Source organism: Parasteatoda tepidariorum, chromosome 9 (genome assembly GCF_982258835.1).
Source record: "Parasteatoda tepidariorum strain Cologne lab strain chromosome 9, Ptep-v5.0, whole genome shotgun sequence".
NCBI lineage: Eukaryota > Metazoa > Arthropoda > Arachnida > Araneae > Theridiidae > Parasteatoda > Parasteatoda tepidariorum.
The window spans coordinates 2,182,369-2,197,443 of record NC_141763.1 but is presented as its reverse complement, the minus strand read 5'-3'; the positions used below and the strand labels follow the sequence as shown (position 1 = coordinate 2,197,443).

Genomic DNA, 15,075 nt, shown 5'->3' with positions numbered 1-15,075 from the left:
AAATTTATTTGAAAAACAGTCTCTCACAATTTATATGTAACTGCTACAATATAATAGAAAAAATAGCACAAGAATTTGAAAATTTCCAAACTTTTATGTTTTAATATTTTTTTACAACTGATTAGTCATGGATCAGTGAGCATCTTAAGACATTTTTATAAACAATAAAAACACCCACCTGGATCAGCAAAAAAAAATCTTTTTTTTTCCATTTTTTCCAAACTTGCTTTCCTTGTGCAAATAAATACCTGTGAAATAATTTTCAAAACAATTTTCATTAAAACATAAAGCACTCATTTCTGAAATAAATCAATAAATGTCAATAAATAAAACAAATATAAATGAAATAAAACTACTCATTGAAAAATTTATTATTTAAAGCAGTCCTTATCTTTTTCTTTCTCAGGTCATCCTCACAAAAATCAAACAAATGTAAAAATTCAAAGTTTATTCATTTATTTAATACAGTAAAACCTAGTAACAACAATATTTTGGGGACCAAATTAATATATTATTGCAGAGATATATATTGATGTATCGAGGGCCTACATACTTTGGGAAAAACAAGTTACTTCTTTCCAATAATGATTTTTAAGAACTAAGTATAAATCTATAACAATAACTGATCCCCCGTGGCAGAATCGCAGCGACATTGTCGCAGAATGTTACAGAGTTCTTGCAGAAAGATTTTTCTTTTTAAGAACAAAAAAATGTACTTTTATTTTCTGCAGAAACTTACACATAATATTTGAATCATACATTTAGATAAGAAATTTTGTACGCACTCAATTTAGGCCGATAGTATCATAAATCGATGCAATGTTTTGATTGAATTTTTGACAGTTATTGATATAGACTTTCACATGGTTTTTAAATATCCCGATATATTTCAAACAATAAAAATATTAGAATCATGCATTTGAGTATTTACTTTTCAAGGCACTGATTCTATCTAATTTTTAGCAGTTATTGCTATTGATTTCCCCATAGTTTTTAAACCTGATACTTTTTATACAATATTATTTAATACAACCTAATCTGGAAACGAAACATGCATTTGAGGAGTCTGATTTGTGTGATTTCGTCTGTGATCTTTTCTACGGCAATTACTACTATGGATTTCAGTATTTTTATTGCGATGATTATTTACAAAATGTGAAGAAGGAAATAATTTGTCTGCTCGCCACCAACAAAATGTGAGAATATCACCCATAATATTAGAATAAAAAATTATTACATGTTCAGTTAAAAAAGTATATATATATTTTAAATTTTTTCATTTTTTAACACAAATATAACTTTATTGGGAACAAAAACGAACACATAAATACAAAGAATACATATTCGTCTCCAAGAGGAAAACCCTGTCCAGGCGACAAAGAAAGGTAATACAATAAATTTAAAATAGAAATTTAAAAAAAAGAAAAAAAAGAAAAGGGGGGGGGATATTACAATTATAAATTATTTTGCTCATCATAAGACATCATATATTGTTGAACACTGTAATAATAGAAAAAAATGCATGAAACTATATAAAAAAATAACAAAGGTAACATAAGAAATTCATTTGGATTGGCACAAGACTGGTATAAAAAAATCAAATGCTTCCTTTAAAGTGAAAAATATAGATCTAAATCGTCAATGTTCATCACAAATTGAATAAAGCATGCTTAAAAGAATATATTTGGATGTTTTGCAACTGAAACGGTAATTTATTGTATAATTTAGGTGCTGAGTAAAAAAACTGTTTTCGTGAATTTTCTTTTGTAAAGTGGGGAATCTCATATATTTCAGTTGGTCTCCTTTCAGACACATTAGTTTTTAATTTGCATATTAATTTATTGTTGTGTAAATAGAGTAAAATACGAAAAAATACATTATGGCGAAATGGTAGTAGATTAATTCTTGTATATATATTAGTAGTAATTATAATAATTAGAGAATTAATAATCTTGAAGCATTTATTCTGAACTGAGATTAAAGGAAGTAAATTAGTTTTATATTCACCGCCATATATTATTGCACCATAATTAATTAAAGAATAAAACCAGGAGTAATAGAGTGCTTTCACAAAATTAAAATTAATTTCATTCTTAAGGTGATAAACTTTAACTAAAATTAAGCGCAATTTTTTAACTAAATTGTTAATATGTGTTTTCCATTTCAAATTAGAATCGATATATAGTCCTAAATATTTGATATTATTTACAGATTATAGAATGTAGCATTGACAATTTTCATTAGCACTTTTACAGGAGAGAGAGTGAAATTTTAAATTTAAGTTAATTTCTGATTTTCTTAAACTGAAATAAATGTATTTAGTTTTATTTAGATTTAAATTTAAGTCATTTACAGTAAACCATTTTGAAATTATATGTAAATCAGATTCAATTTGAAGAATTAGTTGATTTAAATCAGTGCAAGAATACAAAATTACGGAATCATCAGCATATGTTATTATCTTACCAAAAAAGTTTGAGTTGACAAAAGTCATTGATGAATATAATAACACAATAAGGGTCCTAGAACAGATCCTTGAGGAACACCACGTTTTGAAAAAATATAATTACTAAAATTACTTCGGATTTTTACTCTAAGTTCTCTGTTTGAAAGATATGAAATAAACGAATTTAAAATAATTCCTCTGAAACCAGCAAATTCTAATTTTTTGATTAAAAGATTGTGATTGATATTATCGAAAGCTTTTGATATATCAAGAAATATAGCTACTGTTATCTTATTTTCAGCAATACTATTATGGATAAATTTTGAAAATTCCAGAAGAGCTTTTTCTGTACTTTTGCCTTCAATAAATCCATGCTGATTTTCAGAGAAAAAATTTTTATGTTTTAAATAATTGTTCATTTTATCAGCTAGAGCTTTTTCAATGATTTTGGAGAAAACAGGTAATATTGAAATTGGTCCATAGTTTGATAAGCAATTTTTATCGCCGGTTTTAAAAATAGGAGTTATGGTTGCTTTTTTTAAAGAAGTTGGAAAAATGGATGACTTGATTGAGGTATTGATGAAATTAGTTATAAAATTTATATTGTTGAGAGCAAATAGTTTAAATAATTTTACATTAATACCGTCATAGTCATAGGAGTTTTTATTAGAAAGAGAATTTATCAAGTAAAGTACATCACAATCATTCAATTCTAGGAAAACAAACGAGGTTAAACTTAGTGAAATATAGATTTGAAAACTGTTTGAATTTAGGTTTGAGGTACTGTTAGCATTTGCAAATGATTTATTGAATTGATCAGAAGATTCATAGTCGTTTAAAATATCAGGTAAAGTAGGTGATTTGCTCTGATTACCAATAAAACTATTTACAAGATCCCATTTTTGTTTATTTGAATCATAATTTAAAAATTTGTTTTTGAAATATTCTGATTTTGCTGTTTTAATTAAGTTCTTAAGCTCAGAAACTATAGTGTTCTATGCTGTTTTGTAAATAATATCCCATGGATATTTTCTAGTTTTTTTTAAATGGTTTTTCTTTTTTTCAAATTAAAATCAAGATATTACTAGTCATCCAGTTGTTTTTGGCTCTTTTGTTTAATTTACGCATTTGTTTAATTACGCCAAATATTTGAATCAAAAATAAGCACTTTTTAAAGACTTTTCAAGCACTTTACAAAAATTTTCAAGCACTCAAAAAATTCATATTCAATCAATGATATTATTGAAAAACAAAAACTTTTTATGAACAGTTTTAGCGTTAAAAAAAAAACCCAAAAGGAAACGGACGTAAATCGAAACAATCAGTACTTTCCCACATCACTGAGTGAATTCAACTTGACCCTGAAGTCAGAACAAAAGTACCCTTACCCCCTACGTCAAAAAAAGTGTTAGAAGTAAAATAAAATACACAAGAACAAAATTAAAATAAATTAAAAAGAAAAACATTTCATAAGGATCTGATATTCTCTATCCGAATTGGAGCACTCGGGTTTCGGTTTCAAATGTGCGCGCATGAGCAAGGCATAACGTGGGTACGACATGAAGTCCGCGTGAATGATTACGTAGCAAACTCCTCATTTTTCGTGAAATGCATGGGATCCACCAGATATCACTGAAGGGGGAAAAAAATTATTCGGAAAAAAAGCACTTTTTTAAAACGCCAGATGAAAAAAGCACCTTTAAAAGCTTTTAAAAACGAAATCCCCAAAAAAGCACCTTTAAGTACTTTTTACAAACACTACGCACCCTGATTTAAAATTATTTTTTAATTTATTGAGTTTGAAAACAAAACTTTGATATTGTTGATCAAGAGAATCTTGAGGATTATAATTAAATTTGTAATTTGACAAATAATTAGAGCTTATTATAGTTGATTGAAATTTTATTTTCAGTTTCCTTAATTTTATTTACCTCATCGTTATAAATACTGCAAAAGGTTGGATAATTATCGCTTATGTCATTTATGAATATTCCGGATTTGATTGAAAATTTATTTGTTTTTACGAAGACATGATCAATGCAATTTCAAGAGGAATTTACTCTAGTTGGTTTGTCTATATAACTTTGAAATCCAAATTGGAATAACAAATTAATATATTCATGAGTAATAAAATTATCACTTAGAATATCAATATTTATATCCCCCATCAGTATCATATTAGGATATTTAAGTTTAGAGATTATTACTTTAAGTTCAGTATTAAAAAAATCAACACTAAAATCATGAGATCTATATAAAGATAGAAATAATAAATCTAAAGATTTGCAATAAAGTAATATAGATTCTGCGGAAACAAAATGTACAGCTAACTCTGAAATATCAAGACATCTTTTAATAAAAACACAAACACAGCCAGAGCGATTATTATTTCTGCAATTAAAGAATGAATTATAATCATCTATTGAGTAAAAATTAGTTTCATTTTGGTAAATCCAGATTTTCGACATAATTATAACACTTATATTTTCAATCGTGCTAGAAATATGTGAAATAAAATTATCAAAGTTGGCTCTTAAACTTCTAATATTTATATGTAAAATATTAATGCTTAACTTACAGGTTGAGGTAAAAAAAATAATTTAGATCGTCCAAATTTTCGACTTTTAGGCAGTCCGGCACAGATAAAAATGTTTCTTCAGTTGGATGGAATATTAAGGTCTTGAGATGATTTCACACATAATATTTTGGACGATTCATATTTTCTCAGGAATATTTTACCATCGCGAAACCAACAAAACTTGAATCCCTTTTCAGATTTAGCCTTACGTGAAAGATAAAATAGATGCTTCAGTATTATAGTTTTTTTTTGTAAACACAAAATTTTTTCTAATTTAAATTAGTAGCAGATACGTTTGCTATTATTAAAAGTGTCTTGCAGATAGATATCAGTGCTAGAAAGTTTTGTTGCAGATAGCTTAAAAAAATTCTGCCACAGTGAACTAATTCACATTCAATTCAAATAGTGTTATAATTATGTGATGCACTAAAAACTTAAGAATGTACATAGCTTACTTATGAGTATCATCTCCAACTTGAGAAGCATTGTCTTCAATGTAAGTTCCAAGTAATTCAATCCTTACTTTGGCAGCCAACTCACTAATAAAATAAACACACTAATTTTTATTTAAATAGTAACTAACTATATTCAACTCTTCATTAGTTACTTTGTTAATGATTGAAGAATATACTCAATACAAAAAAAATGGAGAATAAATTTAAATTCAGATAAGTATAAAGCTTAGCTCACCAGACATTATTTACATCAAAGAAAATATATAGTCAAATTCCAAAATAGCAAAAATTTCAATGCAACGAATATTTTAAGAATCCCTAAATGAATCTCTATAGAAACAATGAATTAAAAATACTGATATTATGAAATTGGTAATCCGATTTAACGAAGATGAAAATAAGCAACATTTCTCATTTTCTCTCATGATTAGAGCTGCAGGTCTCGCCGCGAAATTGTCCTCTTTTTTTTTCTAAAATCTGCTAATTTCTTAATATGTTTTGATTTTTAAGAAATTGCTTTAAATTAGAAATTTTGTTTTCATTTTTTAATTTATTATTTTTATTTAACGGAATTTTTTACTTTTCTAAGGCCTCAAAATTACTAGAAAGAGTAAAAAAAAAAAAAAAAACAATTAAGTGTAACGGAAATGCTCTTGAAAATGCCACGTTACAATAAAAAAGTCCATGAAAAAGAATTTTTCTTAAAAAGAAAAAAACAGCTAGATATAAACAAAAACTTTTCTTAATTTTTTTAATGAAAATTTTATGCTGAAAATCTCAATTTAAATGTTTTATATTAGCATATTCTTAGAAGAAGAAAATTGTAATGTTCCAACTACTAAGTAATGAAGTAATGTTCATTAAAAAAATGCTTGTAAAAGGAAAAGTTAATCAAAAAGAAAGTTAATTAAATTTCCTAAAACAAAACTTTAATATTGAAAATCACAGTTCTATGTTACTGGTTATTCATATTACAGCACAGGGAAAAAGTGATAATAAATTAATAGTATGAGACATTCTGTTAAAATGTTGAGTTATAATGAAACCAGCAAGAATGAAAAAAAAAATCCTTCTTAATTCTTAGAATTAAAAGTATCGAAAAAATGATGAAATTTACTTATCTGAAAACATATATATATATTTTTAAAAAAAGCCAAAACTTGTGGTTCAATGTAAACTAATCTAGTTTCAATTCTTCAAATTTAGTTTTTCCATTTGTCTTGTATATGATAAATTTGCTAGCCATGTGCAGAAACAGGGATTTTAAAATGTAAGAAATTTGTGTAAAAAATATATCTAATAATAAACAATACTATATAGTTTATATTATCTTTATCATATTTATACAAATTCAAAAAAAAAAAATATTTTTCTAAAAACTATTCTGCTTAATATTTGGCTGATCCTTCGACCAACTGAATTTTTGACAAAAGGGCCAAATACTCGTTACATCCTTAATATAAATGGATACCCCTAATATATTTTTGGAACCTGAGAAATTCATAAAGAGGCGAAAAACATGAATTTTTAAACAGCTCACTGTTTGTAGTTTTGATTTCGATTTTTTGTTGGTTAAGTGATTTTTTTCAATTAAAAAAAGAAAACCTTTACTATATAGAAAAATCGAATAATCAATAAAAAGAAATAATAAAGTACATTACCAAATAAAAATTAGATTTTATTTTGAAATATAACAGTTTTGTTTTCATTTTAGGCTTTTGTTTAAGACATATAAATTTTGTTCAATTAAAGTATTTAATTTGTATTTGTTGAATTCCATGCCAACTGAAACCAGTAGTGAATTTTTAAAGTTTGAGCAATATCTTCGTATTTGGTATCATTGTAAAGGAAATCCATTGTAATTTATGAATTTAAATGTTATTCTTTGGAGTTATGCATGAGTATAGTAAAATTTATCATAAATAGATAGGCTTTATGATTTCGACTTATTTTACCAAAAAAACTGTCTCCTTTAAAGAAGAATAGGTCATTAAAAATATTATGATTTTACATACAGCTTGATTTATATTGTGAAATAAATTGTTCCTGAGTTCAATTATGCAGTGATTACTGTAAAATAAAATTTTTCTTATTGCTTAAGTCAAAAATTCGCAAAAATATGTTTGTCCCCTCTGTTACAATTATTCTCTTAAGGTCTTACAATAAATTCCTTAAGTACAAGCATGCTATGTTACATTCTTGAAAAAAAAAAATACAAATTTTAAAGTTTCTCCTATAACAGAGAGGACAAAACTAAATACCCCCTCTGTTACGCAAAATTGATAAGTTGACCATTAAGGAACTCTAGGAATGTAAACAGGTGCTAATGCATCCCGATTCAATTAGTTTAAACCAGTTCCTGCACTATTAGAGCACACTTTTTCAGGGTGGCCACTCAAATCAGATTTCAAATTTCCCTGATTTTTCCAGGTTTTCCAGATAAAAGTCTTAAAATTTCCAGGTTTTAGTTTCTTTATTCTAATGAAGTGTAGGATGTGGGTACAAGAAAAGTGTCTATATTATAAAATATTTCATTCAAAAAATTTTATTTTTTTAACATTTCTTGAAAAAAATAATTTTTTTTGATATTTTGGCAAGATTTTTTATTCTTTTTTCAATGCTTTGGTACAAAATTTTGAATCAAAAATCATATTTTGACCAACAAAAGAGTAAAATTAATTATTAGTATACAGTCAGTTCTTAAAAAGAAAACTTTTTTTAAAATTAAAATATGTTATAAAAGGTTAAAATGAAATAGAAAAATTAGCATTAATGCAACAATTTGTCGATAAACATTGCTGTTAGCGATTGTAAAAAGAAAATGTGTGATTAGTTAGTTTGCTGAGAAAAAATAATTCTCAGGTGTCTTTTAATGGGAATACAAAAGCTATCAGAAAAAGAGTGCAATATAAAATCTATTATTATTATTAAATTATAACCAACTAATATTTGGAGAATTTTATAAAGTTAAAAATACAAAAACATTTTGTCAAAACTAAAAAAAATTACCACGAAAGCATTAGAACAAACTTAAGCCATAAATGGAACAGAAGCTAACATCCTAATTCCTTCTTCCACCTCCCCCACAATCTTTCCTAAATTGCACAGTCCATAGCTGTCAAAGGTTTCCACATTCGTTTAGCAACAGTGGGAGAATTTTATGAGGCATTCTAGTATAACAGGGTTATAATAGAGCAAATTTTGATGCAAACAAAATATTGCTAAATTGATTACATTTCAACTGCTAGGAGAAAGTGTGAAAAAAAGTGGATATAATGGATGAAATAATTTAAATTAAGAAAATAAGTAAATAATTTAAATTAGTGAAATTAAAAAAATTTCCAGCTTTTCTTTAAAATTCCCTGATTTTTCCAGGTTTTTATCCAAATTTCCCTGATTTTTCCAGGTTTTTTCCAGTATAAAAAAATTCCCTGATAATTCCAGGTTTTCAAGGTTTTCCAGGTGGGTGGCCACCCTGTTTTTATACAAAGCTGTGCAATTTTTATTTGACATTGCACTTAGTTTATGGTTAAAAGTTTTTTAAGTGAGTAATCAGTATGGGGAAAACAGCAGCTGAAAGAATGAGAGAATATTGAACTAGAATGTTCTATATTCTCTCAGATAAATAAAGATATTTGTGAGAAGAAAGATAAAGAATATGAAGCAAAAATTTATGATAACAGAAGTATTTTGAAAAAAAAACTTAACAGAAAAATTGATAAATTGAAAAAAAAAATGAAGATAAAGGAAAAATAAAAATGCACTGATACAAGCAGTAGAAATTGAGGAAGAATATTTTCTTTATAGTATTCTTTAGGCATTGGGGAAAGGTATTAAAAAAATCAACCATGCATTATATGTACATTCAAGAAAACATTATACTGTTCTTCGCATATTCTATAACCTTACTACCAAAACAAAAGAAATAGCTTAGTAACCGAGTTTCTGATGAAACAAAAAAGGCTTGTAATAAATTTCTACTCATCTAATAAACTTTCTTACCAGACTTCTGGTAGAGCTGAGTGTATGATTGTCAAAGAAAATGAACAGAAAGTCCACAAAGTCAAATGTGCACCTTGATGGAATTTTATCAAGTATCAAAGCAGATCCATCCAAACAAAAAAATTGGCAAATCTAAGTTTGCTGTACTACGACCTATCCATATTTTATGTGTAGGTAAAACACCATATAAAATGTGTATATTCTATTCACGAAAATGTAAATTTACTATAAAAATCATAGTTGTTTACCTAATAACTATATAGAATTACTATATATAACAACTTGTGACAATCGCTCAATTGACTTTTTACTTTATAATCATTGTGCAATAGATAGTTTTGTAACTGTAAAAAACTCTAGGAAAAAATTTAGTAGTTAATATTGTTGCCGAAATAACTGAAATTGGGAAAGAAACAAACACTTGTTTTTTTTTTATTTTTTAAACACAGTCTTGTAAAATAAAAGCTTTCAAATATATCTACAAAGATGTAGCACGGTTTTCAATTATAGCAGTGATGTCAACTCTAACTTTAAATAACCGAAGAGTAACTTATAATAGTGATATTTCATTTTAACTTTTTGTCAAATTTTGTTACATTCCATGTCCTCTCTGTTACAATGCATTATTTGGTCTTGAAAAAAATGTGTTTGCAATTTTAAAAATCTTATAATAATTTATTTTACCTACCTTGAAATGTGATAATTTTAAAAAAAGTTACAGATAATGTTTCGGATGGTCTAAATCACAGATCTTAACATAAATAACACTGCATGTCAAAAATATGGGATTTCATTCGTTCCCTCTGTCACAAGTACTTTTAATTAACTTGCAATTTAACTATGAGGATCTTTTATTATTTTATGCCAATTAATTAAACCCTAAAGTATCATGTTCCAGTAGAATTTTTGTTTTCAAAAATATTTAATATATATTTTAGAATAAAATAGTTGTGTGATTTCCCCTCTGTTATGCTTGGAATTTAACATTTATATTACTTAATTATGTACCAAATTTTTTCCTACTTTCATTCAATGAGCAGTGTAGTTTTTTTTTTTTTTAAATAGAATCTATTTTTAAAATGAATTTTTGTATTGCAAAATATGATTTTAAAAAAAAGCACTTCTTTTCTCCAATGTTTATTTATTTATTTTGATAAATCTATTTTTGATATGATAAAAAATGGCAATTTTTTTTAAAAAAAGTATTAGTTTTTTCATTTTTTAATGAATTTTAATACTTGAACACCTTTAATTTTCTACAAATATATTACTAAGTTTATTGATAAAAAAAAATTAGAACACTAATGTATAAATAAATATTACTACATTTGCTGTTAACATGTCCAAATACATGTGCAGTCCTTCGTTAGTCAACCTGCTGTCAAGTGGCCCTTCACTCAAAAAGGTTGTGCACCCCTAGTTTACATGATTCAAGTTTCAAACAAAACAAGTTTTCCTCAGTTTCAAACAATTTTTGTTCAAAAACTTGGATCAAATAAGCAGGCCTTAAAACCAGGAATGGCACAACTATAGAAAGAAACTGTACAAGTATGGGTCTATATCCTCCTTCACACTGAATTTGTAACAAAAACTTTTTTTAAAATACAGCGATATACAAACAGATTCATATACATATCCAAACATATTCAGAGCTTAGCATTAAAATAAAACTTACACTATCAGGCAAACTGCAGCCATTTTTGAGGCAGGTGCTTTTGTAAGCTTTTCGCAAAATGTGTGAATAAGAAGTTCAATCTCACTTTGTAGACCCAATATAAGGTGGGTTTAAAGTACATTCTGCATCTGAAAAAAAGATTCAGCATCAATAAAATGAATGACAATCAAATTGATCACTGACATAGGCTCAAACTTTAAAGGCTATCAGGAAATAATTTGATAAGTAGAAATACAAGGTTAGCAGAAAATAATTGGTTTAGACCCATTGTTTTTCATCTGGATAATTTCTTCAAAAATATTTTCTTAATTTACCATAATTAAAGCTATATTATGTTCATTAAATTGTCATTGTAAAGAAATTTTTAGTCTAATTATCTTCTTACCAGTAATTGCATATGTAAATACTACTTAAATGTTATGTGTGTATACTTCATGATGAAACGTAGAAGGCAACATTAAGCTTTGGTCCAAACAATTGTAAGTGCTGACAGAAGATCAAGAATTATTTTTATACTATTAAATGCAAAATTATGTTTAAGAGGACATCATACCACATGAGAAACTTTTCGTTGCAAATTCTCTTTCACCTTAGAACAACTTATTTAAATTAAAGAAAAAGTGAGTTCAGACAAACCTAGAGTAAGTCATAAAGTTTCAAATACTGGTAATAAAGTATTAAAAGTAACAAAATGAAAATAAGTTATGAGAAGATAACTTCTGATTACGCAACGGTTACTTCCAATAATTTGTTCGCATTTTTAAATTTAGAAAAATAAATTTCAGCGATTTAAACTTGATAACTTACTCTAGGTTTGTCTGAACTCACTTTAAATTAGTTATGGAGATGAAAGAGAACTTTCAATGAAAAGTTTCCTTAAGGGTATGGAATTCTCTTAAGTCATTTTTCAAAACAAAATATAAATGCAGGAAAAATGTTTATACCCAAAACAATAAGTGTAATGTTAATGAAAAGAGAAAATCTGGCATTCCATGGAAACTAAATTAGTTTTTTAATTAAAATTTAAAATGTTTCAAATAAGGTATGTGTAAATTTTTATTCATTAATGTAATGGTTCCAATTTCAGTTTTTAAAAACTTTTTACTAACTTCTATTGGTTCAGTGGTTAATCGTAGAGACAATTGAATAGAATTATTGAGTTCAATGAAATTAATACCAATCGTTTATTTTTACACTACAGTATTTCTTAATACTTATACCACGCTCATGATTTTTTTTTCTTTTTTTAAAGCTTCGTATCGCTTTAAAAACAATTATATTATCCATAAAAAAATTATTTCTTAAAACAGATGGGACCAAAATTAATGTTAAAGTACCATAAAACATTATAAAAAGAGGAAAATAACAATTTATAGAAAGTAAAAATAATGAGATGCAATCGTAATGATAATTATAAACGGAATCTTTTCCCTTCAATAAGAAAAATTACTTTTAAGAATACATTTCAAATTAGAATTTAATTTGAGTCTATTTTAATAATTCTTTGAAGAAAACACTGTAATATAATCATTTGTTATTTCAGAAAAATAAAACCATGTGTGGACCGTGGTTTCATTTTTTACTCTTAGTTATGTGTTTATGTTTAGGCATTAACCTTGAAGGTGGCTTTATGATTTTAAAGAGTGTAGAGCGCTTGGACTTTTGTCTGTTATTTTGATTGTCTATGTATCTGCATCTTCCTTATTAAATGTGAACCTCTGGTACTTGTTTTTCTTATATGTGGACCTGCAATGAAAAAATCAGGTAGATATTTACTCAGTAAGATATATTTAGAGCTGGCAGCAATTGTTCTTTAAAGAAAACTCCCAATCAACAGCAACTTTACCAGCTTCATGAATTTGCAACAGCCAATCACGTCTTTTAAATCAGTCAGAAATCCTTCACCTGAATTCTCCGATCAAATAGCTATGATGATCTTGACACTAAAGAACAAAATTATAAATCTCAATAATGGGCAGAAAAAGAGACTTTTCTTATTCAGTAATACGATTCTACCCTTAGAGTTGTTTCCTAAAACTGATCTTTTTGGAATCAAGCGCTTTTTCAATAGCTGAAACACTCAAATAGCATTTGTAATTATTTGGTCTGGTTAGATTTTAAGAACCAGTTTTACCAAAACATGATAAAAAGTAGGTTCTTAGTGGTTAAAAAAGATGGAATTAATCAAATCCTGTTAAAAATTGACAGCCCATAATTTATTTGCATGTTTACTACTTATAGCTGATACGATTAAATAATATATATATTTTACAGATAATACTTGCCAGTAATGGATAATATATCATTCAAAAAGCAATTAAGGACTAAGGATGCACTTAAACATGTTCATTAAAAATATTATTTTAAACATGTTTATCTGTAGAATTATTATTCTCTTACTATGCTATCATAAACTCACTTTAATAAATACTTAAAATAATAAAACATTTTATTTTAATAACAACCGAGACTGCTATTTTTTTGTTTTTGTTTAGTACCTTATCCTGTAGCTTATTACAGAAAATTAATAATTTTTGTAGTTGTTGTTCCTACCTGAAAATAGCCAATTTGTAGGGAATAACCTATGTACTATATTAAAGCAACTAATCATTAGATGCATGAAACTAGATGTTTACAAAGAAAAAGCGGACAATTTTGTTCACTGCTGACAAAAACTTACTAGCACCAAACAGGCATCAATATAAAAATATCCTTAAGTAATTGTACACCAATATTTCGTCTTGAAAATAGATCCATCACAATATTTTTTGTTTTAAAACCCAGTTTTTTTTAAAAAATTTAATTTTAACACTTTATGCTCTTAATTTTAATGAATTAACGCAAGGTTTAGTAAAAATATATAGTTTTGTAAAATTTTTTGACAGATCTCTCAAAAGATATGAGTGTCATTTGACTTGTAACTATATCATTTACTATAAACAAATAATAGTTAGGTTCGTTACAATTGTTACAAACGCCTCATATTTCTTCCACTTTAATATGAAATCAAATTAATATTACAATTTGATTTCATATTAAAGTCGAATGAATTAATAAAAATCAGTCAGATACCATAATTAAAAGAAATATGAGAAAAACAGTTCCATGCTGATTACAGAATACATAAAAAATTAAACTCAACCTGCATTTCATCAGTTGAATCATTAAAAATAGGAGCACTTATCCTAATTCGGAATTATATTTATCAGAAAACTTAATGTCCTATATTTATTTCAGAAAGACTAAATAATACTAGAATCTTGAATCGGAAAGAGATCAAATTTTTTGTTATGCTAAGAAGCGTGCTGCTGCATATATCTGTGCGATTTAAAACAAGCTTTAAACTTTCAAAGCTTTGTGGAGACGTAGTAGCTGCAGGTGGCGTGGTACTTTATTAACATCGCACTAGAGCTGCACGATGTGCTATTTGCAACTATCTGGGAAACATCTCTGAGGATGATACGAAGACATGCCATCTAAATTCTATTCCTCTGCAGAGAGGATGGCTAACCTGCTTTGGTAGACAGAAGGCCTGCGCGCGAAGTCGAATACTTTACCGCTGAACAGTCTTACGAGGACCGATACCGCTCACCCTCAGTCCCTACTCAGACTAATCAAAGTGGTGATCCACTCGCTTACTGACCGCAGTCAGTTTTGCTTGACTTCGGTGTTCTACTGGGAACCGTGTCTTTACTAACAGTCCACTGCAGGACATAGGTGGCATAGAGCAGCACTCTTTACCTATGGCAATGTATGCTTTCGCCAATAGCGTGTGGAGAGTCGCGCCATCCAATATTACATTATAAAGCGTTCTTTCAATTTATATTTCAACGAAGCAAACAAGAAATGAATTTGGATAACTCCACTAGCAAGCTATGATACAATTACGAAATTGAAAATAACACTACAGTGATATTGT

At 27.2% G+C, this 15,075-nt stretch overlaps 1 protein-coding gene and 1 long non-coding RNA gene across 11 annotated transcripts in view; one reads left to right on the top strand and one right to left on the bottom strand.

Annotated features, from left to right (window-relative positions):
• LOC147803243 (inositol 1,4,5-trisphosphate receptor-like) overlaps nucleotides 1-14,641 on the bottom strand; it is a 36,536-nt gene extending 21,895 nt beyond the window's left edge. The window contains exons 1-6 of one of the 10 annotated variants that reach the window (XM_087150636.1): nucleotides 14,299-14,641; nucleotides 13,003-13,099; nucleotides 12,772-12,902; nucleotides 11,157-11,284; nucleotides 5,480-5,563; nucleotides 179-248 (exon numbers count right to left, since the gene is read on the bottom strand). In XM_087150636.1, the coding sequence (XP_087006762.1) occupies nucleotides 179-212 (34 nt within the window). In that variant the 5' untranslated portion in view covers nucleotides 213-248; nucleotides 5,480-5,563; nucleotides 11,157-11,284; ... (1 more) ...; nucleotides 13,003-13,099; nucleotides 14,299-14,641. Of the gene's footprint in view, nucleotides 1-178; nucleotides 249-5,479; nucleotides 5,564-10,807; nucleotides 10,827-11,156; nucleotides 11,285-12,771; nucleotides 12,903-12,932; nucleotides 14,257-14,298 lie in introns of those variants that run through there. The other 9 variants (XM_087150634.1, XM_087150637.1, XM_087150644.1 and 6 more) reach the window with 9 other exon arrangements.
• On the top strand, nucleotides 8,778-8,968 carry LOC147803244 (uncharacterized). The gene is made up of 2 exons (XR_015428938.1): nucleotides 8,778-8,854; nucleotides 8,886-8,968. It is a non-coding gene; the product is annotated as an uncharacterized LOC147803244 (long non-coding RNA).
• Nucleotides 14,642-15,075: the final 434 nt, after the last annotated feature.